The sequence below is a fragment of the Hylobates moloch genome, unplaced genomic scaffold, assembly GCF_009828535.3.
Source record: "Hylobates moloch isolate HMO894 unplaced genomic scaffold, HMol_V3 SCAFFOLD_12, whole genome shotgun sequence".
Lineage (NCBI taxonomy): Eukaryota > Metazoa > Chordata > Mammalia > Primates > Hylobatidae > Hylobates > Hylobates moloch.
The window spans coordinates 42,854,598-42,879,065 of NW_026652287.1; the positions used below are offsets into that span (position 1 = coordinate 42,854,598).

Sequence of the window (24,468 nt, forward strand, 5' to 3'; positions counted from 1 at the left end):
CGTGTTAGCCAGGATGGTCTCAATCTCCTGACCTCGTGATCTGCCCGCCTTGGCCTCCCAAAGTGCTGGGATTATAGGCGTGAGCCACTGCGCCTGGTGAGAAAGGGAGGTTTAAGCAGAGACCTGAAGAAATTGAGGAAGGGAACCACCTGGATATCTGGGGGAAGAGAGTTCCACGCAACAGGAACAGCAAGTGCAAAGGCTCTGGGGCAGGAGTGTTCAAGGACCAGGAAGGAGGCCAGTGTAGTTGGAGTGAGCCAGGGGGAGAATAAGGAATGATGATGTTTGTAAAATACTTTACGAGTGTCTGGGACATAGTAAGTTTTTCGAATAGTAGCTACCATTGTTGTTATTATTTAAGGCCGGGCACTGTGGCTCATGCCTGTAATCCCAGCACTTTGGGAGGCCAAGGAGGGTGGATCACTTGAGGCCAGGAGTTCGAGACCAGCCTGGCCAACATGGTAAAACCCTGTCTCTACTAAAAATACAAAAGTTGGCCGGGTATGGTGGTGCACGCCTATAATCCCAGCTACTTGGGAGGTTGAGATGGGAGAATCACTTGAACCCGGGAAGCAGAGGTTGCAGTGAGCCAAGATGGAGCCATTGCACTCCAGCCTGGGCGACAGACAGAGTGAGACCCTGTCTAAAAAAAAAAAAAAGATGAGTTCTTGCCAGCTTGTTCTAAAGCTTTCATTGATGAGTGCTGAACACTTTGCAGATGCAATGTTAACAGTTGCTGCAACATCTGTGAACAGTACAGTGACACCCCTATTTCCAGGTGAGGAAACTGAGCTCAGAGAGGAGAGGGACCCAGATCAGGGGAACCCAGCAGGGAAGTGGGGGCCCAGGTTTTGAAACCAGGTCTGTCTGATTTCAGACCCTAAGACCAACCGTGCTCCAGGCCTCCTGGCTTAGACAATTTGGAACCCAAACAAACTTTCTCGCACTCTGGCCATGGGTGCTGTGGGAAACTGCCTTAGTTCAGCGCATCCAGGCTTCTCCAAGGAATGGTCTGTGCTTAAGTTTGCACTTGCTTGCATTTAATTCCTCACCTCCCATCTCCCCAACATTTCCAAAACTCCTCTCACCAAAGGTGCCAATTTGCCAGGTCCGTACCCTCATGCCAGTCCTCATTAGATCATTCTCACAGTCAGTCCCCACTCACCATCACCTTCTTGAAACTCCTTTTTCCCTTGACTTTAGAGACACGGTATCACTTCCTAGTTCTGCACCCACCTCTCTGGCTGTGCCGTCGCTGTCTCCTGCTACTCCCTAAAACTCTGTATCTTTCAGGGATTTGTCCTGGGTTCCCTGCTGCTCTCATTCTGCCTAGACCATCACACCCACTCAAGGTTTTGGCTCCATCTGGGACACTGCTACCTCAGGACCTTTGAACTTCCTGTTCCCTCTACACAAAATACTGTTACCAAGGATGCCCCCCATGGCTTGTTCCTTTACTTAATTAATGTATTTTTTTAGAGACAGGGTCTTGCTCTGTCACCCAGGCTGGGGTGCAGTGGTTCAATCATAGCTCACTGCAGCCTCTAACTCCTAGGCTCAAGCTATCCTCCCGCCTCAGCCTCCCAAGTAGCTGGGACTACGGATGTGAGCCACCATTCCCGATCCTTTATTTAATTTATATCTCTGCTCTGTCATTGTGTGGGTCAGAGCCATGCCCTGCCCTTCCCCCAGAAAACTACATTTCCCAGATTCCATTGCATACTGGCTTCCTGTTCGGTTTATCCAATGGGAGCCACTGGAGGGAGATGGGAGATTGGAAAGGAAGGCAGAAGCCAGCGTGTTTCTCTCCTGTGTCTACTTGGGGTGGAGGGTGTTTTCTGATAGTGGCTACGCCTCCTCCATAGTCCCAGTTCCTCTCCAAGGGTCCCTGCCTCATCACATCCCCTCTTTGCCATGTCCCTCCAGTAGCTTTCTGCTGTAGCTTATTCCGGATTTCCTCATCATCCCATGTGGCTTCTCAACTCTTTCTTCTCCCACTTAACCAATTCCCTGTATTAAATTTCCCCTCTCTGAAACACGTAGAGTGGTTTGTTTCTCTAACAAGACCCTCAGTGATATGGTGATCTTATCCAAAGGACCTTCCCTGGCCACCTCATCTATAATCTGAGCCCCCCACCACTCTCTGCCACTTACCCTACTTTAGTTGTTCTTTGTTTTGTTTTGTTTTGAGATGGAGTCTCACTCTGTTGCCCAGGTTGGAGTGCAGTGGCGAAATCTCTGCTCACTGCAACCTCCATCTCCTGGGTTCGAGTAATTCTCGTGCCTCAGCCTCCTGAGTAGCTGGGTTTACAGGTGCATGCCACCATGCCTGGGTAATTTTTGTTTTTAGTAGAGATGGGGTTTCACCATGTTGACCAGGCTGGTTTTGAACTCCTGACCTCTAGAGATCCACCCGCCTCGGCCTCCCAAAGTGCTGGGATTACAGGCATGAGCCACCATGCCTGGCCACTTTAGTTCTTTTATCTTTTTTTTTAAGGCGAGGGGCTGGGCACTCTGTTGCCCAGGCTGGAGTGCAGTGGTACAATCATAGCTCACTGTAACCTCAAACTCCTGGGCTCATGTGATCCTCCTACCTCAGCCTCCTGAATAGGTGAGACTACAGAGGCACACCACCGTGCCCAGCTTATTTTTTAAGTTTTCTGTAGAGATGGGGTCTCACTATGTTGCCCAGGCTGGTCTCAAACTCTTGGGCTCAGGCAATCCACCTGCCTCAGCCTCCCAAAATGCTGGGATTGTAGGCGTGAGCCACCACGCCAGACCCTAAAATTCTTTTTAAAGACCCAACAATTCCATCTACCCAAGAGAAACCAAAGCATATGTCCATGAAAAGACCTACATATGAATATTCATAGCAGCATTGGTCATAATGAATGAAACAATCCAAATACCCATCAACTGGTGAGTGAATAAACAAATTGCGGTACATCCATACAATGGAATGCCATTCTGCCATAAAAAGGAACACGCTCCTGATATATGCTACAATGTGGATGATCCTCAAAAACATTTTGCTAAGTAAAAGGAGCCAGACGCAAAAGGCCACATAGTTTATGATTCTATTTATACATAATGTCCAGGGAGAGCAAATCAATACAGACAGAAAGTAGATGAGAGATTGCCTGGAACTGGGGGTGGGAGTGGAGACGGAATGCAAATGGGCACGGGGGCTGTTTTGGGGGTGATGAAAATGTCCTAAAATTGGATCAGAGTGATGGCCGCACAACTCTAAATTTACGAAAAGTCATTGAACTGCATGCTTACACAGGTGAATTTTATGGTCTGTAAATTATACCTCCATCAAACTGCTGAAAAGGGAAGATCCACCAGGCACGGTGGCTCATGCCTGTAATCCCAACACCTTGGGAATCTGAAGCGGGAGAATTGCTTGAAGCCAGGAGTTCGAGACCAGCCTGGGCAACGTAGTGAGACTTCATTTCTCTTTTTTTTTTTTTTTTTTTTTTTTGAGATGGAGTCTTGCTCTGTCGCCCAGGCTGGAGTGCAATGGGGCGATCTTGGCTCACTGCAAGTTCCGCCTCCCAGGCTCACACCATTCTCCTGCCTCAGCCTCCGGAGTAGCTGGGACTACAGGCGCCCACCACCACGCCCGGAGAATTTTTTGTATTTTTAGTGGAGACAGGGTTTCACCGTGTTAGCCAGGATGGTCTCGATCTCCTGACCTCGTAATCCGCCCGCCTCGGCCTCCCAAAGGGCTGGGATTACAGGCGTTGAGCCACCGTGCCCGGCTGAGACCTCATTTCTTCCTATTTATTTATTTGAGACAGTCTCGCTCTGTCGCTCAGGCTGGAGTGCAGTGGCCCGATCTTGGCTCACTGCAACCTTCCCCTCTGGGTTCAAGCGATTCCCTTACCTCAGCCTCCCGAGTAGCTGGGATTACAGGTGCGCGCCACCACGCCTGGCTAATTTTTGTATTTTTAGTAGAGACAGCATTTTGCCATGTTGGCCAGGCTGGCCTCAAACTCCTGACCTCAGGTGATCCTCCTGCCTCGGCCTCCCAAAGTGCTGGGATTACAGGCATGAACCACCACACCTGGACCCCTGCCATTTTTTTTTTTTTTTTTTTTTGAGACAGAGTCTTGCTCTGTCGCCCAGGCTGGAGTGCAGTGGTGAGATCTCGGCTCACTGCAATCTGTGCCTCCAGGGTTCAAGTGATTCTCGTGCCTCAGCCTCCTGAGTAGCTGGGATTACAGGGGTGCGCCGCCATGCCCAGCTAATTTTTGTATTTTTTTTTTTTAGTAGAGATGAGTTTCACCATGTTGGCCGGCTGGTCTCGAACTCCTGACCTCAGGTGGTCTGCCCACCTTGGCCTCCCAAAGTGCTAGGATTACAGCTGTAAGCCACCGCACCTGGCCCCTCCCCATCAAAAAAATTTTTTTAAGTAGCTGGGCATGGTGGCATGTCCCTGTATTACCAGCTACTTGGGAGGCTGAGGTGGGAGGATCACTTAAGCCCAAGTGTTTGAGGCTTCAGTGAGCTATGATGGCACCTCTGCACTCCAGCCTGGGCAACAGAGCAAGACCCTGCCTGTACAAAAGGGGGAGGCATTTTTAAACTTTACTTGCAAGCTCCCTCTTTGAGGTGTCCTGCACTGTACTAACATGAGAATAAATGTCTCCTTAAATTTTGAGCCCAAGATTCCTTGCTTGCATCACCCTGGTCCTGGCAATGATGTATTCATGGTCAGAAATGAGAGATTATTTACTTTTTACCCCTCCTTCTCCATCCCTCCTCCTCTATTCAAACCAGCACCACAGCCAGCTAATCCTGATACAGAAATATCTCAAGAAAGTGTCCCCTCTTCCCCATCATCATCACTGTGAACATCGTGCTGGTGAGCCACTGAAAAAAATGTTTCTTCCAGGGCCAGGCGCGGTGGCTCATGCCTGTAATCCCAGCACTTTGGAAGGTTGAGGTGGGCAGATCACTTGAGGCCAGGAGTTCGAGACCAGCCTGGCCAACATGGCGAAACTCTGTCTCTACTAAAAAATACAAAAAAAAAAAAAAAAAAAAAAAAAAACAAAAAAAAATGAGCTGGGCGTGGTGGCACAGACCTGCAATCCCAGCTACTTGGGAGGCCGAGGCAGGTAAGTTATTTGAACCTGGGAGGCAGAGGTTGCTGTGAGCAGAGATCACACCACCGTACTCCAGCCTGGGCAACAGAGTGAGACTCCATCTCAAAAAACAAAAAAATTTTTTTCCCTTGAAATTTCTGGGTGGTAAAAAATTCATAACTGTTGGAAAAATATCAATAATTGCTGAGGTTTATTTAGTACTATCATGTTCCAGACACCATTTGCAGCAAAGTACATGTAATAACTCATTTAACCCTCAGAATACCCATGTGCAACAGACAGAATTATAATTTTCTTTTCTTTGTTTTGGGATTTTGTTGTTGTTGTTTTGAGACAGGGTTTTGCCTACCCTGTCACCCAGGCTGGAGTGCAGTCACGTGATCATACTTCACTGCAGCCTCGACCTCCCTGGCTCAAGCAATCCTCCTGCCTCAACCTTCCGAGTAGCTGGGACTACAGTCACATGCCACCATGCTTGGCTAATTTTTTTTTATTTTTGGTAGAGACAGTGCCTTGCCATGTTGCCCAGGCTGGTCTCAAACTCCTGGGCTCAAGCGATCCCCTTGCCTCAGCTTTTCAAAATGCTGGGAAGACAGGCATGAGCCATTGCACCCAGCTAGGCAAAGGTTTTTAAAATAGAACACTAACAAGCACCACCCATGAAAGAAAAAATTATTTGAACTACATTAAAATTTTTTTTGAGACGGAGTCTCGCTCTGTCACCCAGGCTGGAGTGCAGTGGCATGATCTTGGCTCGCTGCAAGCTCTGCCTCCCAGGTTCATGGCATTCTCCTGCCTCAGCCTCCCAAGTAGCTGGGACTACAGGCGCCTGCCACCATGCCCGGCTATTTTGTATTTTTAGTAGAAACGGGGTTTCACCTTGTTAGCCAGGACGGTCTTGATCTCCTGACCTCAGGATCCGCCCACCTCGGCCTCCCAAAGTGCTGGGATTACAGGCATGAGCCACCACGCCCAGCCTGAACTACATTAAAATTAAGAAATCCTGGCTGAGTGCAGTGGCTCACGCCTGTCATCCCAGCACTTTGGGAGGCCAGGGCGGGAGGATGGTTTGAGCCCAGGAATTTGAGACCAGCCTGGGCAACACGGTGAAACCTCGTCTCTAAACAAACTACAAAAATTAACTGGGTGTGGTGGTGTGCACCTATAGCTCCAGCAACTCGGCAGGCTGAGGTGGGAAGATCACTTGAGCCCAGGAGATCAAGGCTGCAGTGAGCCGTAATTGCACCACTGCACTCCGGCCTGGGCAACAGAGTGAGACCCTGTCTCAAAAAAAAAAAGGAAAGAAAAAGAGATGAAATGAAATTAAGGAATGCTATTGATTAAAAGACACCACTAAGAGAATGAAAAGAAAAGCTACAGAGGAGAAGATATTTGCAATCATTATGTCCAATAAAAATCTCATATCCTGATTTTATAGTTATGTAAAATATGTATATGTATCTATGTAAAATCTGGATACACACACACACACACACACACACACATTCCTACAAATCAGTAAGAAAAAAAGCAGATATCTGAACAGAGAAGTGGGCAAAAGACTTAGACATTTCACAAAAGTGGATATCCAAGTTGTCAATAAACATATGGAAAGGCGCTTAATTCATCATCAGGCACATCACTCATCATCAGGAAATGTAAATGAAACCCACAAGGTTTCCAGCACTTTGGGAAGCTGAGGTAGTTATGTAAGCCAGGAGTTGGAGACCAGCCTAGGCAACATAACCAGACCCTGACTCAAAAAAACAAAAATAAATTTATAAATAAACCCACAATGCAATACTATTTGGCACCCATCAGAATGTCTAAAACTAAAAAAAGGCCAGGCATGGTGGCTCATACCTGTAATCCCAGTACTTTGGGAGGCCAAGGTGGGTGGATTGCTTGAGCTCAGGAGTTCCAGATTAGCCAGGGCAACAGGGCAAAACCCTGTTTCTACAAAAAAGTTAGCCAGGCATGGTGCTGCATGCCTGTGGTTCTAGCTACTTGGGAGGCTGAGGTGGGAGGATCACTTGAACTTGGGAGGTTGAGGTTGCAGTGAGCAGAGATCGTGCCACTGCACTCCAGCTGGGGTGACAGAGTGACACCCTATCTCAAAAAAAAAAAAAAAAGAAAGAAAAAAAAGAAAAAGAAAGACAACACCAACTGTTGGGGAGGATATGGAGCAACTGGAACACTTCATACACTACTGGTGGAAAAGTACATTGTTGACTTTTTGGAAGAGTCTCTGAAACTTTGGAAGACTATACAGCAGTTTCTCCCCATGACTCAGCAATTCCACTCCTACGTATATACAGTTGAGCTTCATGATTCGAAAATTCCAGATTGGCAAATTCGCCTACTTGTTGCAATTTGTTTATACTCTAAGATCAATACTCGCTGGGGCATTTGTAGTCATTTGTGGACATGCACAGTGATAATTTTTTTTTCTTGTTTAGAAACAGGGTGGAGTAGCCAGGCACGGTGGCTCATGCCTGTAATCCCAGCACTTTGGGAGGCCGAGGTGGGCTGATCACTTGAGGTCAGGAGTTCAATACCAGCCTGGCCAACATGGTGAAATCCTGTCTCTACTAAAAATACAAAAATTAGCCAGGTACGGTGGGTGCACACCTGTAATCCCAGATGCTTGGGAAGCTGATGCACAAGAATTGCTTGAACTCGGGAGGCAGAGGTTGCAGTGAGCCAAGATCATCGCTACTGCACTCCAGCCTGGGTGACAAAGTGAGACTGTCTCAGGCAAAAAAAAAAGAAAGAAAAGAAAAGAAAGAAAGAAAGAAAGAGAGAGAGAGAAAGAAAGGAAGGAAAGGAAAGAAGGAAAGAGAGAGAAAGAAAGAAAGAAAGAAAGAAAGAAAGAAAGAAAGAAAGAGAAAGAAAGAAAGAAAGAAAAGAAAGAAAGAAGGAAGAAAGAAAGAAAGAAAGAGAGAGAAAGAAAGAAAGAAAAAAGAAAGAGAAGGAAGAAAGAAAGAAAGAAAGAGAGAGAGAAAGAAAGAGAGAAAGAAAGAAAAGAAAATTAAGAGTGCAGTGGTGGGATTGCCTTTACCTCCTGGGCTCAAGCAATCCTCCCAAGTAGATGGGACTTCAGGCATGCAGCACCACACTTAGCTAATTAAAAAACATTTTTTTGTAGAGCTGGGGGTGGTGCCTCACGCCTGTAATCCCAGCACTTTGGGAGGCTGAGGCAGGTGGATTACCTGAGGTCAGGAGTTCAAGACCAACCTGGCCAACATGTCGAAATCCCGTCTCTACTAAAAATACAAAAATTAGCCGGGCTTGGGGGCGTGTGCCTGTAATCCCAGCTACTCGAGAGGCTGAGGCACAAGAATCACTTGAACCCACGAGGTGGAGGTTGCAGTGAGACGAGATCATACCACTGCATCATTTCAGCCTGGGCAACACAGCAATAACCCTGTCTCCACAAAAAAAAAAAAAAAAAGGCCGGGCGCGGTGGCTCACTCCTGTAATCCCAGCACTTTGGGAGGCCGAGGCAGGCAGATCACGAGGTCAGGAGATTGAGACCATCCTGGCTAAGACGGTGAAACCCCGTCTCTACAAAAATACAAAAAAATTACCCAGGCGTGGTGGCGGGCACCTGTAGTCCCAGCTATTCGGGAGGCTGAGGCAGAATGGCGTGAACCCGGGAGGCAGAGCTTGCCATGAGCCAAGATCACACCACTGCACTCCAGCCTGGGCGACAGAGCGAGATTCCGCCTCAAAACAAAAAAAAGTGGGGGGAGGGAGAAGGGAAAGCATTAGGAGATATACCTAATGTTAAATGAGTTAATGGGTGCAGCCCACCAACATGGCACATGTATACATATGTAACAAACCTGCACGTTGTGCACATGTACCCTAAAACTTAAAGTATAATTTTAAAAAATTGTTTTTGAAATGGAGGTCTCACTCTGTTGCCCAGGCTGGTCTGGAACTCCTGGGCTGAAGCCATCCTTCCACCTTGGCCACCCAAAGCACTGCGATTATAGGCGTGAGCCATTGCTCCTGGCCTGACAACATACTCAAGTCACCCAACCCTGTTGAGGTCTAATAAGGAGACACGCTGCTTTCTTCCTTCAGCTCTGATACTACATGCAAGTGTCTTTTTTATGGTCCATTTAGTGCCAAGCTTTTCATATTTTTGTGCTGTTTGTTGGTGACTTCGCTATCTTCAGTGGCCCCCACGCACCGTGCTGAAGTGTAGTCTAGTGTTTCTAAGTGCAAGAAGGCTGTGATGTGTCTCACGGAGAAAAGACATGTGTTAGAGAAGCTTCATTCAGGCATCAGATCTAGTGCTATTGGCCGGGAGTTCAATGTTAATGAATCAAAAAATAAATATATATGTGATATATATATATATGTGTGTATATATATAGATATGATTGATATATATATGATATTCTAAAACAGAAACACACATAAAACAAAGTTATGGCTGGGCGCCGTGGCTCATGCCTGTAATCCCAGCATTTTGGGAGGCTGAGGCAGGCAGATCGTTTGAGCCCAGGAGTTGGAGACCAGCCTGGGCAACACGCTGAAATCCTAGCTCTACAAAAAATTAGCCAGGTCTGGTGGTGCGTAGTCCCAGCTACTCAGGGTGTTGGGAGGCTGAGGCGGGAGAATGGCTTGAGTCCGGAAGGCGGAGGCTGCAGTGAGCCAAGATCACACCACTGCACTCTAGCCTGGGGGACAGAATGAGACCCTGTCTAAACAAAACAAAACAAAAAAAAGTTATATATTATTCAGTTGACAAAAACGTTGTGGTCAGAGGCTTTTGACAAAAATAACAAGTGTTGGTGAGGAAGTGGAAAAATAGGAACCCTTTGTGGGAATGTAAAATAGTGCAGTCGCCGTAGAAAACATTATTGTAGTTCTTCAAAAATTTAAAACATAGTTACCATATGACCCAGCAATACTTTTTTTTTTTTTTTTTGAGACAGGATCTTACCCTGTCACCCAGGCAGTGGTACAATCATGGCTCACTGCAGCCTTGACCTCCCGGGCTCTAGTAATCCTCCCACCTCAGCCTCCCGAGTAGCTGGGACCACAGGCACAGCTACTTTTTGTATTTGTTATAGAGACAGGGTTTCACCATGTTGCTGAGGTTGGTCTCAAACTCCTGGGCTCAAGCAATCCACCCACCTCAGCCTCCCAATTGCTGGGATTACAGATGTAAGCCGCCGCGCTTGGCCCAGCAATGCCACTTCTGAATACATACACAAAAGAATTGAACTCAGTGTCTCAAAGAGACATTGGTACACCCATGATCATAGCAGTATTATTCAAAAAAGCTCAAAGGTGAAAACAACCAGGCCGGGCGCAGTGGCTCACACCTGTAATCCCAGCATTTTGGGAGGCTGAGGTGAGAGGATTGCTTTAGGCCAGGAGTTGAAGACCAGCTTGAGAAAGATGACAAGACCCCATCTCTACAAAAAAAATTTAAGAATTAGCCAGCCATGTGGCACGCACCTGTAGTACCAGCTACTCGCGAGGCTGAGGTGGAAGGATCCCTTGAGCCCAGGAGATAGAGATTGCAGTGAGCTATGATGGTGCCACTGCACTTCAGCCTGAGTGATAGAGAGAGACCTCCTCTCTAAAATTAAGACTTTTTTTAAAAAGCTGGAAACAACCCAGTGTGTATTTATTGATGAATCAATGGATAAACAAAATGTGGTATATCCATACATGGAATATGATTCAGCCTTTAAAAGGATGGAAATTCTAGGCCGGGCACGGTGGCTCACGCCTGTAATTCCAGCACTTTGGGAGGCTGAGGCAGGTGGATCATGAGGTCAGGAGATTGAGACCATCCTGGCTAACATGGTGAAACCCCGTCCCTACTGAAAATACAAAAAAGTTAGCCATGTGTGGTGGTGGGCGCCTGTAGTCCCAGCTACTCCAGAGGCTGAGACAGGAGAAGCGCTTGAACCTGGGAGGCAGAGCTTGCAGTGAGCTGAGATCACGCCACTGTACTCCAGCCTGAGACAGAGAGCGAGACTCCATCTCAAAAAAATAAATAAATAAATAAATAAATAAATAAATGACTAAAGTGATAAATTTTATATTATGTGTATTTTACAGCAATTAAAAATTTTTAAAGTCTTCCATTTAAACATGCACAACCTCTTCTATGAGTCACTATGACCAGCTCACTAAATTCTAGGCCAAGTGCAGTGGCTCACGCCTATAATCCCAGCAGTTTGGGAGGCTGAGGCAGGAAGATCTTATGAGCCCAGGAGTTCAAGACCAGCCTGGACAACATAGTGAGACCCTGTCACTACAAAAAAAAAAAAAAAAAAATTATGTGGGCATGGTGGCACACGCCTGTGGTCCCAGTGACTCAGGTGGCTGAGGTGGGAGGACTGCCTGAGCACAGGAGTTTGAGGCTGCAGTGAGCTATGATTGCGTCACTACACTCCAGCCTGGGCGACAGAGCAAGACTCTATCTCTAAAAATAAATAAATAATGTCCAGCGCGGTGGCTGACGCCTGTAATCCCAGCACTTCGGGAGGCCGAGGCGGGTGGATCACGAGGTCAGGAGTTTGAGACCAGCCTGGCCAACATGGTGAAATCCTGTCTCTACTAAAAATACAAAAATTAGCCAGGCGTGGTAGCACGCGCCTGTTATCCCAGTTACTCGGGAGGCTGAGGTAGGAGAATTGCTTGAACCTGGGAGGGGAAGGTTGCAGTGAGCTGAGATCGCACCACTGCACTCCAGCCTGGGTGACAGAGCGAGGCTCTGTCTCGAAAAAAATATAAATAAATAAATGAATAAATAAATTCTAAAATCCTTAACCCAGCTTTCGAAGCCTTTACAGTCAGATCACAACCTTTTCAAGCTCACTTCCCTTCTCCTATCTGCACCCACCATAGGCATCAACCACACACTTACCCTAGTTCCCATTTCCAGAACCTTCCCCTCTTTTAAACATGGTTAGAATCATGTGTAAAATAAGGGTAAACCCACCAGGTCTTGTCAGCATGACCAATGACTTTCTTCTGTGTCCACCCTCCAGTCTTCACTTGCTCATCCTTCAAGGCCCATCTCAAATGCCACCTCCCCCAGGAAGCCCACTTGACTCTTGACATCTGGCACTTTGTACCATGTGTCTGCTGCATCTGTCTCCCAAATTTGGCAACTGACAGCCATTCAGAGCGGACTGTGTCACGTCCCTCCTGAGTGAGTGAGTGCCTCTATCAGTGTCTTTCTCATAGAAATTACTAGAGAAATTAGGAACAGAAACAATCTGGGCCGGGTGCAGCGACTCATGCCTGTAATCCCAGCACCTTGGGAGGCCGAGGCGGATCACTTGAGTTCAGGAGTTCGAGACCAGCCTGAACAATATTGTGAAACCCTGTCTCTACTAAAACAACAAAAATTAGCTGGGCCCGGTGGCTCACGCCTGTAATCCCAGCACCTTGGGAGGCTGAGGCAAGAGGATCACTTGAGGCCAAGAGTTCAAGACCAGCCTGGGCAACATAGTGAGACCCAAAAAAAAAAAAAAAAGAAAAAGAAAAAGAAAAATTAGCTGGATGTAGTGGTACACACCTGTAGTCCTAACTATTTGAGAGGCTAAGGTAGGAGGATCACTTGGGCCAAGGAGGTTGAGGCTACAGTGGGCTGTGCTCACACCACTCCACTCTAGCCTGGTCAACAGAGCAAGACCCTGCCTCTTAAAAAAAAAGAAACAAAATAAAATTTAAAAAGAACCCGGCTCACCATGTGCTCATTATGTATTTTTCTTGGGATTCACCAGGACTCTCTTAGAGCCTAAAAAGTGAGAAGCTATTTGCCATTTCATTTGATGGCTGAACTGGCTTTGCCTTTTGGTTTCTTTCTTCTTATGCAATGACACCTGTCTTCTCGTCTATTTTTTTTTTTTTTTTTTTTTTTTTGAGACGGAGTCTCGCTCTGTCGCCCAGGCTGGAGTGCAGTGGCGCGATCTCGGCTCACTGCAAGCTCCGCCTCCCGGGTTCACGCCATTCTCCTGCCTCAGCCTCTCCGAGTAGCTGGGACTACAGGCGCCCGCCACCACACCCAGCTAATTTTTTGTATTTTTAGTAGAGACGGGGTTTCACCGTGGTCTCGATCTCCTGACCTCATGATCCGCCCGCCTCGGCCTCCCAAAGTGCTGGGATTACAAGCGTGAGCCACCACGCCCGGCCTTCTCGTCTGTTAAGCAAGGCAAGTTACTAGCTGCCCAGGATTGTTGAAACTATGTGTAAAGTAAGAGTAAACAGGGACCGAGAGTCTACTGGGTCCCCAGGAGCAACAAGAACAACCTTTTCCAGGCTGGGAGTGGTGGCTCATGCCTGTAATCCCAGCACTTAGGGAGGCCAAGGTGGGTGGATCACTTGAGGCCAGGAGTTCAAGACCAGCCTGGGCAACATGGCAAAACCCCGTCTCTATTAAAAATACAAAAACTAGCCAGGCATGGTGGTGCATGCCTGTAGTCCCAGCTACTTGGGTGGCTGAGGCATGAGAATTGCTTGAACCCAGGAGGCGGAGGTTGCAGTGAGTTGAGATCGTGCCACTGCACTCCAGACTGGGCGACAGAGCGAGACTCTGTCTAAAAAAAAAAAAAAAGGAGAGAGAGAGAGAGAAAGAGAATAAGCTTTTGTATACAGTCTTCATGGAATCTATTCTCCCTGCTCTCTGCTCTTTCCTGGTTACTTCTTGGTTTGTGGCTGCGCTCTGGATGGATGAAGTTGCAAGACACACTGAGGTAGTGTGCACCTGTAATCCTAACTACTTGGGAGGCTGAGGCAGGAGAATTGCTTAAGCCCAAGAGTTCAAGACCTGCCTGGGCACCATGGCAAGACCCCATCTCAAAAAGAAAAAAAGAGATAGAATGGGCTTCCGCCTTGGCAGTGAAGACACGTCAATGTTCTCAGACAAGAGTTCCCTAGATATGGGAATAAAGTGCTCCTGTCATGATAACTTTTTTCCCAACACAGCCAGGCTCAACTCCTCCAGAAGTTAAATCTTCTACTCCACCCCTTGAAAGCACAAACTACCACCCAGTGCTTGTTGCATAGTATAACGCTTGAGATACAGAAGGCTCTTAATGAATGCTCTCTAAATGAATACATGGGCCGGGCGCAGTGGCTCACACCTGTAATCCCAGCACTTTGGGAGGCTGAGGCAGGTGGATCACCTGAGGTCAGGAGTTTGAGACCAGCCTGAACAACAATATAGAGAAACCCTGTCTCTACTAAAAATACGAACATTAGGTGGGTGTGGTGGTGTGTGCCTGTAGTCCCAGCTACTTGGGAGGCTGAGGCGGGAGAAGAGCTTGAACTCGGGAAGTGGAGGTTGCAGTGAGCTGAGATTGCACCACTTCACACCAGCCTGGGCGACAGAGTGAGACCCCATCTCAAAATAAAATAAAATAAAATAAAATAAAATAAAATAAAAGAATACATGCATGCAGGAACAAATGAAAACAGCACATTACTGTCTCCCAGGCACTAACACTGAATCTTGGGGCTACAAAGTCATTGCCCACACCAGCCACTGGGCTCATCAGAAACCCACACATACCAGGCCAGGCGTGGTGGCTCACACCTGTAATCCCAGCATTTTGGGAGGCCGAGGCGGGCAGATCACCTGAGGTCAGGTGTTCGAGACCAATCTGACCAACATGGAGAACCCCTGTCTCTACTAAAAATACAAAATTAGCCGGATGTGGTGGCACATGCCCGTAATCCCAGCCACTCGGGAGGTTGAGGCAGGAGAATCACTTGAACCCGGGAGGCGGAGGTTGTGGTGAGCCGAGATCGCACCACTGACCTCCAGCCTGGGCAACAAGAGCGAAACTCCATCTCAAAAAAAAAAAAGAAAGAAAAGAAAAGAAAGAAAGAAATCCACACATACCATATGGTTGACCTACATGGATACAGTCACTGGTGTGATGATGATACAAGCATGTCCCTGTGCTCATGGTCCCTGAACATGCACACAGTCACCAAACATACACATACACACATGACACCACAGACACATGTCTATGGAGCCAAAATTAGAGTGAGGCAAGTTATGCAAGTGCAGAAGTGGAGCCCATACTTATTTAAAAATTTGTTTGTTCATCATAGATTTTTCTTGCATCAATTTAGATTTTCCTAAAATGTTCCATTAAAATATTATTTATCTTGGTTACTGGTTTTTATTTTTTGTGGGGGCATACCCTTAAATTTTGCACTATAGCTGAACTCTGTACCATGTACCTGTCACCCTAGCTACTCAGGAGGATGACGCAGAAGAATCACTTGAGCTCAGGAGTTGGAGGCTTCAGTGAGCTATGACTGCACCACTGCACTCCAGCATGGGTGACAGAACAAGACCCCGTCTTAGAAATAAGCCCGGCACTGGCCGGGCACGGTGGCTCAAGCCCGTAATCCCAGCACTTTGGGAGGCCGAGGCGGGCGGATCACGAGGTCAGGAGATCGAGACCATCCTGGCTAACACGGTGAAACCCCGTCTCTACTAAAAATACAAAAAAAAAATTAGCCGGGCGTGTTGGCGGGCGCCTGTGGTCCCAGCTACTCAGGAGGCTGAGGCGGGAGAATGGCGTGAACCCGGGAGGCGGAGCTTGCAGTGAGCCGAGATCGCGCCACTGCACTCCAGCCTGGGGGACAGAGCAAGACTCCGTCTCAAAAAAAAAGAAAAAAAAAAAAAAAAAAAAAGAAATAAGCCCGGCACCGTGGCTCACGCCTGTAATCTCAGCACTTTGGGAGGCCAAGGGGGGCGGATCATCTGAGGTCTGGAGGTCGTGGTGAAACCTTGTCTCTACTAAAAATACAAAAATACGAAAAAGAAAAATTAGCCAGCTATGGTGACGCGCGTTTGTAATCTCAGCTACTCGAGAGGCTGAGCAGGAGAATCGCTTGATCCCGGGAGGCGGAGATTGCAGTGAGCCGAAATCGCGCCACTGCACTCCAGTGTGGGCGACACAGCAAGACTCCGTCTCAAATCATCATCATCATCATCATCATCATCATCAACTTTTTGCACCCGCGGCGAGTATCTCACCTGTTTTACCCTGACCTGGGCACCCCCATCCCACATACGCACATACACACGCACACGCACAGGTGCAAAACCACACACATTCACCCACCAGTCACACAGACGCACACAGTCCCTGCACAAACCTCACTCGACCACTAGATGTCGCCCAAGCTCCATAATCTTAAATCCAGCCCCAAGAGGCTCTTTCCTACACTAACTCGGAGTCTTTAAATTTCCTTTTACTTCCCTCCACTGGGACATTTACATGTTCTAAAGGAGCCCCAGGAGAACATCGTCTTACCCCTAAATAGCAGTGCCCTATCGGTGGAATGTCAGGCACAGGTAAAGAAGACGGGTTTTCTTTCTTTTTTGTGGAGACGGGGTCTCAGTCTGCCGGCCAAGCTGGAGTGCTGTGGTGCAAGATAGCTCACCGCAGCCTCAAACTCCCGGGCTCAAGTGATCCTCACACCTCAGCCTCCTAAGTAGAACTACAAGCCTGGCCAATTTTTTTTTAAGTTACTGTAGAGGCCGGGCATGGTGGCTCACGCCTGTAATCGCAGCAGTTTGGGAGGCCGAGGCAGACAAATCAAGAGGTCAGGAGTTCGAGACCAGCCTGGCCTACATGGTGAAACCCCATCTCTACTAAAAATAAAAAAATTAGCTGGGCGTGGTGGCACGCCCCTGTAGTCCCAGCTACTCGGGAGGCTGAGGCACAAGAATCTCTTGAGTCCTGGAAGCAGAGGTTGCAGTGAGCTGAGATCATCACAACACTGTACTCCAGCCTGGGTGACAGAACAAGACTCCATCTCAAAAATAAAAAAAAAAGAAATAAAAAGAAAAAGTTATTGTAGAGATGGGATCTTGCTGTATTGCCCAGGCTGGTCTCAAATTCCTGGCCTCAAGAGACCCTCCGGCTTTGGTCTCCCAAAATGCTGGGATCATAGGTGTCAGCCATCACACCTGGCCTGAAGAATGGGTTTTCTTGGTGCCTTCCATCCAGGAGCGAGTGTTCCCCTGACACTCTCTTGATACAAGAATCCTGTGGTTTGAGAAAGAAAGACACTCTCTGTGTGTGAGGGGGTCCATCCATCCATCCAACCATTCGGCAGATATTTCTTGAGCACCTATTGTGTGTCAGGCTCTGCTCTAGACACTGGAGAAACAACAAAGCTAGCTGAACCCTGATAAACTGCCGCTCTAGTGGGGAAATAGAGAATGAATGAATAGAAGAATCATAGAAATGTGGAAAAGAGGGCTATAAAGAAAAATATGGCCGGGCGTGGTGGCTCATGCCTATAATCCCAGCACTTTAGGTGGCAGATCACCTGAGGTCAGGAGTTCAAGACCAGCCTGGCCAACATGGTGAAACCCTGTCTCTATTAAAAATACAACGAAAACTAGCTGGGCATCAGGTGGCACATGCTGTAGTCCCAGCTACTCGGGAGGCTGAGGCACGAGAATCACTTGAGCCCGTGAGGCAAAGGTTGCAGTCAGCTGAGATCGCGCCAGTGCACTCCAGCCCAGGCAGCAGAGCGAGACTCAGTCTCAAAAGAGAGAGAGAGAGAGACAGAAAGAAAGGAAGAAGGAAGGAAGGAAGGAAGGAAGGAAGGAAGGAAGGAAGGAAAGAAAGAAAGAAAGAAAGAAAGAAAGAAAGAAAGAAAGAAAGAAAAAGAAAGAGAACATGGAGTAAGCACTCAGAGAGTGGCAGCAGGGGGCTATTTCACTTAGCTGTTCAGGGTGGGCCTCTTGGAGGAGGTGACATTTAAGCAGAAATCAGAGATAAATAGCTACCGGGGGGAAAAGTGTCACAGGCAGAGGGAACAGCAAGTGTGAAGTCCCTGAGGCATGTGATCTAAACTGAATTATTCTTTCTCCCCATCCTCTGGAAGCCCCAGGAAAGAGTTGGTCCCAAACCCAGATAGTGCCAACGATGTAGCTAGATCTTAGGGAGGCCTTTGCAGGGATCAGGAAGGCATCTTTTCCACAAGGAAAATAGTGGGGCTCAGAACTATCAAGCTTTCTGGTAGTCACTCCCAGGCCAGAACCCAGAACATCTTGGATAGATCCTGGATGAATGGACAATGCCTCTGACAGGCCCTGCTTTCCTGTTCTCCTGCTCTCTGGGTCAAATCCAAACTGCTGCCCACAGCTTACAAGTTCCTAAGTGGTCTGGCTTCCCTGGCCTCAACTCCCCACGACCTCCCCATTACTCACTCCTCTCCAGCCACACCAGCGTCCACACTGCTTCTGAAACTCACCAAGCTTGTTCTTACCCCAGGGCCTTTGCACCTTCTGTTCCTCCCACCTTGAATGCTCTTCCCCCAGACACCCACAAGGCTCCCTCTCTCACCTCCTTCAGATGTCACCTGAAATGCTACCTCCTTAGAGACACCTTCCCTGACCATACTGGTTCAAATAGCCCCCACCTTCTAATCTTTTTTTGTTTTTTGCTTTGAGACAGTCTTGTTCTGTTGCCTAGGCTGGAGTGCAGTGGCATGACCTTGGCTCACTGCAACCTCCGCCTCCCAGGTTCAAGCAATTCTCCTGCCTCAGCCTCCTGAATAGCTGGGACTACAGGTGTGCACCACCACACCTGGCTAATTTTTTGTATTTTTAGTAGAGACGGGGTTTCACCATGTTGGCTGGGCTGGTCTCAAACTCCTGACCTCAAGTGATCCACTCACCCTGGCCTCCCAAAGTGCTGCGATTACAGGCACGAGCCTCCGTGCCGGACTGCTATCACTCTAATCTTTTTTTTTTTTTTTTTTTGAGACAGAGTTTCACTCTTGTTGTCCAGGCTGGAGTGCAATGGCGATCTCAGCTCACCACAACCTCTGCCTCCCGGATTCGAGCAATTCTCCTGCCTCAGCCTCCCTAGTAGCTGGGATTACAGGCGCCCGCCACCACACCCAGATAATTTTTTGTATTTTTAGTACAGACAGGGTTTCACTATGTTGGCCAGGCTGGTCTCGAACTCCTAACCACAGGCGATCCACTTGCCTCAGCTTCCCAAAGTGCTGGGATTACAGGCATGAGCCACCGCACCCGGCTCCACTAATCTTCTATACTTTATCTGTTATTCTTTATGCTACTTGCATTGTATTATATGTATATTTAGTTGCCGACACTGTATTACATGGTTATTTGGTTCTTTTCTGTCTCCTCTGCTAGGTCAACTCCAGGAGAGCAGGGATTTGATGACTCAGTTGGTGGCTGTATCCCCAGTGCATAATCATATCTGATCATTGAATGGATTAACCAATGATTTCTAGGAAGGACCCCCGGGCCCATCAGGGACAGGGAAGAAGTCTTTGGAAAGTGATGGAGAGAGCGAAGAGTGGGTAGAGCATTCTCTCTGCAGACCCCTCCCTTCCCTGGGGTGCCAGGCTGGGTGGGCCAACGCCAAGGGGGTGTATGGGGGGCCGAGACTGTTTCACAACCATGTAGTTCCCGCAGTGGCCGCCTGGAGGCACTGCAGCCCGCGGCAGGATTCCACCAGCCCCGCCCTAACGGATTACCTCATTTGGCCACGCCCCCGTTGTCCTGTAGCCCCGCCTCCACTGACCTCGTTAGTCCCGCCCCCAAAGCAACTCCCTCCCGGCCCTGGGGGCTGTAGGAGTCACCCTCCAATTGCAACTCTGGCAGCAAACTCTGGCATCCTAGCCAATCTTGGTGAGAAGCCAGAAAATCTAGGGTCCTCCCCTAGCACGGGGTGGAGAAGCCACAGGGGGTGGCTCTCTGTCTCCTCCGCTAGGTCAAGGATAATTCAACTTGATTCCTGGCTCATTTTATTTCCACCGGTTTCTCAAGCGTGTGCCTCTTTTGGGCTCTTGTCTCTCCCAGGTGTGTCTCTTTGCTTCTCTCCGGCTCACACATCCACTGAGTACCTATTGTGTATGGCCTGATGCCTGGCGCTGGGCACACTCCCTATCCCACCCAGCGCGTGGGTGCTGAGATGCGTGGGGAAATGGAGGAGCGAGGGAGGGGACCCCACAACCTCTCCTCGTGGCCTGGAAATCCTTCTATCTGGAGTCTAACCTCCATTCCTCCCAACACCCCCCTCGGGGTGAGTACAAGGGTCGGATTCTTTTCTTGATGAGGAAGGGGAAGGTGCCCAAATTTTTTCTCCCCTGCGTATCTACCTAAAAAACCCACCTAGCAATGTCTTCACGGACGCTGTCCACACCCATGGAGCGGATTATTTAACAAGAGGGTAACCGTGTGGGCTCAGGAGCCAGACTGCCTCGGTTCAGTCCCACCTCTGTCACTCTCGAGCTTGAGCAAGTGATTTAACTTTTCTGTGCCTCAGTTTCCCCATCCATAAAATGAGGTAACAATACCATGCCCTAGTAGGGAGGAGGCAGAGGGGGTTAAATGCCTTCATCTGTGCTGTGTGATTGAAAGAGCACCTCTCAAATTAGCACGTAATTAATGATCACTGTTATCATAATGACTATTTTATTATTTTTGATCCCAGCTTCCCTGTGAAATCCTACAGATCTGAGAACTTGGGGGTGCTCTCACCCCCAAGATGGAGGAAGAGAGGGGCTTTCCAATAGCAAAAGAGAGCATGGACGCCCCACATTTTGCAAGGCTCCCTGAGCCTGCCCAAGAGAAGGGTGCCATGGGGAGGGAGACCTGCTTCTGTAAGGGCATGAATGGCGTGTGCGGTTGTGAGCAACGCACCAAAGACACACACACACACACGTGCATGGATGGACACGTTTGCGCACACTGCGCTTGCACACACACACACACACACACCCTTTTAGAGTGATTTACCCAAAGGTACAGAATAGCACACGCTCACTCCAAGGCTCTCACACGGCCACACACCTGGCCACACACGTATTGTACAACACCCAGTCATCTGGAGCCAGTAATGAGGACATGGTCACACACAGACTCTGTCTCACGTACCGATCACACCCCAACTCAGGCACTAGTTGGACAAGCCCCCCAACCGCCACACACACAAACTCCCCCCGGTCACACCCAACCACGACACAAAGACACACACGTTTACCCTGCACCCCCACAGCATTTCACACGCGTCCCCGTCAGTCACTCTCACGTGAGTCCTGCCCCCTGCCCCACACTGGGGGCTGCAGGCGAGGAGTGGGGGGCTTCAGAAACTGGGCATCTCGGCCCCGAAGAGGAAGTCAAGGGTAAGCAACCACCCCCCTCCAATGCCCCCTGAAGTTTCCCTCCCAACCCCACTCAGCTCCAGCGAGATGGCGGGGTGGGGGCTCGGGGCCACGGAGGGGTTGAGAACCCCAAAGACGCCACCCCCCAAACCAGCCCGGCTTGAGGCTGGATTTGAAGCCCCCCTTGTCCTCTCCCAAGCCAGAGAGTGCACGTCCCGGCCCCTCCCCCGCTGCGACCCCCGCCCCTCGCCGCCCTGCAGCTCGGGGGGCTTGTGGAGCCTCCCAACCCCGTTTCTCCGGGAACCCTCCGCGCCCCCCTCCTCTCCCGGAGCCACCCGCGCCCGCACCTGCCCGCCGGGCCCCTACCTGTCCGGCCAGGCCTGAGCACAGCAGCAGCAGCAGCAGCAGCGGGACCGTGAGCGGCCACATGACGCGCCCCCAGCCCGGCGTCCAGACCCCCGCCCGCCCTAGCGGCGCCTCGGCGCGGGGACCGCCACCAGGGGCGACCCCGCCCGCCCGGCCGGGGCGACCCTGCGCCGCCGCCTCCCCCGCCTCGTCGGCGGCCGGGATTCCGCCCCACCCCCGCCCCCTCGCTCGCTCCGAGTCTTTGTTGCGGGCTCCGCCCCCCGCCCCGCCCCCAGCTCCTCTTCGGGAGCAGCTCCAGCAGGGTCGGGTGGGGGGCGAGGAAGTGGGGGAGCCAAGACCGGCGAGGGGACCTGAGGACAGGACTCGGCAGCGCCCCCCAACCCCCAGGCCATTCCGGGAGCGGGTCGCGGAGGTGGGGGAGGGGTGCCCGTCACGTGTTTGTAAATTTCACCCTCCAGGGGGCATTTCCCACGTTGCAGGTGGGAGGGGGATGAATGGTTGGGGGAGAGGAGTAGGAGGAAGGCCTGGTAGCAGAGAAGAGAAATGATGAACGCCCCCTCCCTAAAAACTCGAGTCAACAGGGAAACTGAGGCAGAGTCTGAAATTGGAAGTTGGAGGAGGGGTCAATGCCAGGACAAGAGGGGTGAGGCATAGATGGAGACGGGGAATAAGAGGAAAAAATTGGGGCTGGGGGGACAGGAGACAGAGAATCAGGCAAGAGGCCAGTGGAAATGGCCACGTGGGTGGGCTTGGCCTCAAAAAGGGGCGTCTCGTTTTCACTCTCCCCGGGCGCCCCATTTCCCCACCAGTCCTCCCGCTGGAAGCCTCCCCGCCTCCGCCACACCTGGAAGAGTTTCTCTTCGTTCCTGTTTCAATAGCCCAAGATGAAAGACCACATCCCCCGAGAGAATCAAAATATTAACACCGCCTCCACGCGCAACCATTTGCATATGAAGGGCGTCCTTGTCTAGCCTCACTTTCGGGAGGCTTTCCAGCCTTTCTCTGCCTCTCACTCCTCCAAAAGTGTCCCTAGGCCGGGCGCGGTGGCTCACGCCTGTAATCCCAGCACTTTGGGAGGCTGAGGAGGGCGGATCATCTGAGGTCAGGAGTTCAAGACCAGCCTGGCCAACATGGCAAAAACCCCAACTCTACTAAAACATACAAAAATTAGCCGGGCGTGGTGGTGCATGCCTGGAATCCCAACTACTCGGGAGGCTGAGACAGGAGAATCGCTTGAACCCAGGAGGCAAAGGTTGCAGTGAGCGAGATCGTGCCATTGCACTCCAGCCTGGGCAACAGGAGCAAAACTTGTCTCAAAAAAAAAAAGTGCCCCTAGTCGTCTTTCCTCCCCACAGCCCCTCCAGGGATTCGGATATATGTAGGGAGAGGTGGAGGAGGGGGGTGGGCAAATAAGTCAGATTAGAAAGAAATAGGGCATAAAATATGGGAGGCCAGGAAGCCTGTCATTTTTGTGACCCTGATACTGATGGGCTAGGAGGGGTCTCCCCAGACGCTGGTGGGGCCTCGACCCCAGCTGGTGTCCAGGCTCTTAACACCATCGCAAGAATGAATTCAAGGATGAATCAGAAAATAATGAAAAGTTTGGAGATTTTTTTGTTAAGGGAAAAGTCCACACTTCAGAAAAGGGAGTGGGCGTACTTAAGAGAGAGATGGGCAAGGTGGTTTGGGACTGCTACCTTTATGTGTCTCTTTTTTTTTTTTTTTTTTTTTGAGATGAAGTCTTGCTCTGTCACCCAGGCTGGAGTGCAGTGGTGTGATCTCAGCTCACTGCAACCTCCGCCTCCCGGATTCAAGCGAATCTCCTGCCTCAGCCTCTTGAGTAGCTGGGATTACAGGTGTGCGCCATCACAGCCAGCTAATTTTTTGTGTTTTTAGTAGAGATGGGGTTTCACCATATTGGCCAGGCTGGTCTCGAACTCCTGACCTCGTGATCCACCCACCTTGGCCCCCCAAAGTGCTGAGATTACAGGCGTGAGCCACCACACCAGGCCACTATGTGTCTCTTTAACCAAGGGATGGAATATTCATGAAAACTGGAAAAAGGTGGACTGTGGTGCCACCCATTTTTACACCAAATTTGGGTGTCCCTGGAACTGTCACGGGCGCTGGTGGGTGGGTAATTTTAGTATTTTAATGAGTGCATAATGAGATCCTAGGTGAAACCTAGGTAGAGCATAACACCATGTTGGGTCCAGTAGGTCTTAGCCAGATTGGTCCACACCCTGGTTTTCAGGATCTTATCAGCCCATAGCCTCTAGTCATGTGAAACGGCTGCCTGTGACCACCCTGGATCATTCCTGTCTCAACCCTACTGGGGATAAAACATGTTGACGATGGTTTTGTCAGGTCAATGAGAAAGAGCTTGGTGACCCACAGACCTGGGTTCAACCCTGGTGCTGCCACTTCTTGGCCATGTGACCTTAGGGAAAAAGCTTTCCCTCTCTTAGAAGACCCGTTTTTTGCAGAGTTAATGGGAGAAATCTGTGACTCTAAGCAAAGAGAGCACCTAGCTAGCGCTCACTCCCCAGCACGCCTTGCAACAACCAACCATGTGCTGGGTTGAGGACACTCACCATGGGATGTGGACACAAAATAGAGTCTGAGCCTGGGAAGACATCCCGTTTATTCTTCTATCTCTTTTTTTTTCTTTTTTTTTTTTTTTTTTTTTTTTTTTTGAGATGGAGTCTCACTCTGTCACATCCAGGCTGGAGTGCAGTGGCTTGATCTCGGCTTACAACCTCTGCCTTCCGAGTTCAAGGGATTCTCCCACCTCAGCCTTCCAAGTATCTGGGATTACAGG

The 24,468-nt window shown here is 49.5% G+C and overlaps 1 protein-coding gene across 1 annotated transcript in view; it reads right to left on the reverse strand.

Annotated features, from left to right (window-relative positions):
* OLFM2 (olfactomedin 2) overlaps positions 1-21,865 on the reverse strand; it is an 84,572-nt gene extending 62,707 nt beyond the window's left edge. Inside the window, exon 1 of the mRNA XM_032169609.2 lies at positions 21,648-21,865. Within this exon, the coding sequence (XP_032025500.1) occupies positions 21,648-21,710 (63 nt within the window). The 5' untranslated portion in view covers positions 21,711-21,865. The remainder of the gene's footprint in view (positions 1-21,647) is intronic.
* Positions 21,866-24,468: the final 2,603 nt, after the last annotated feature.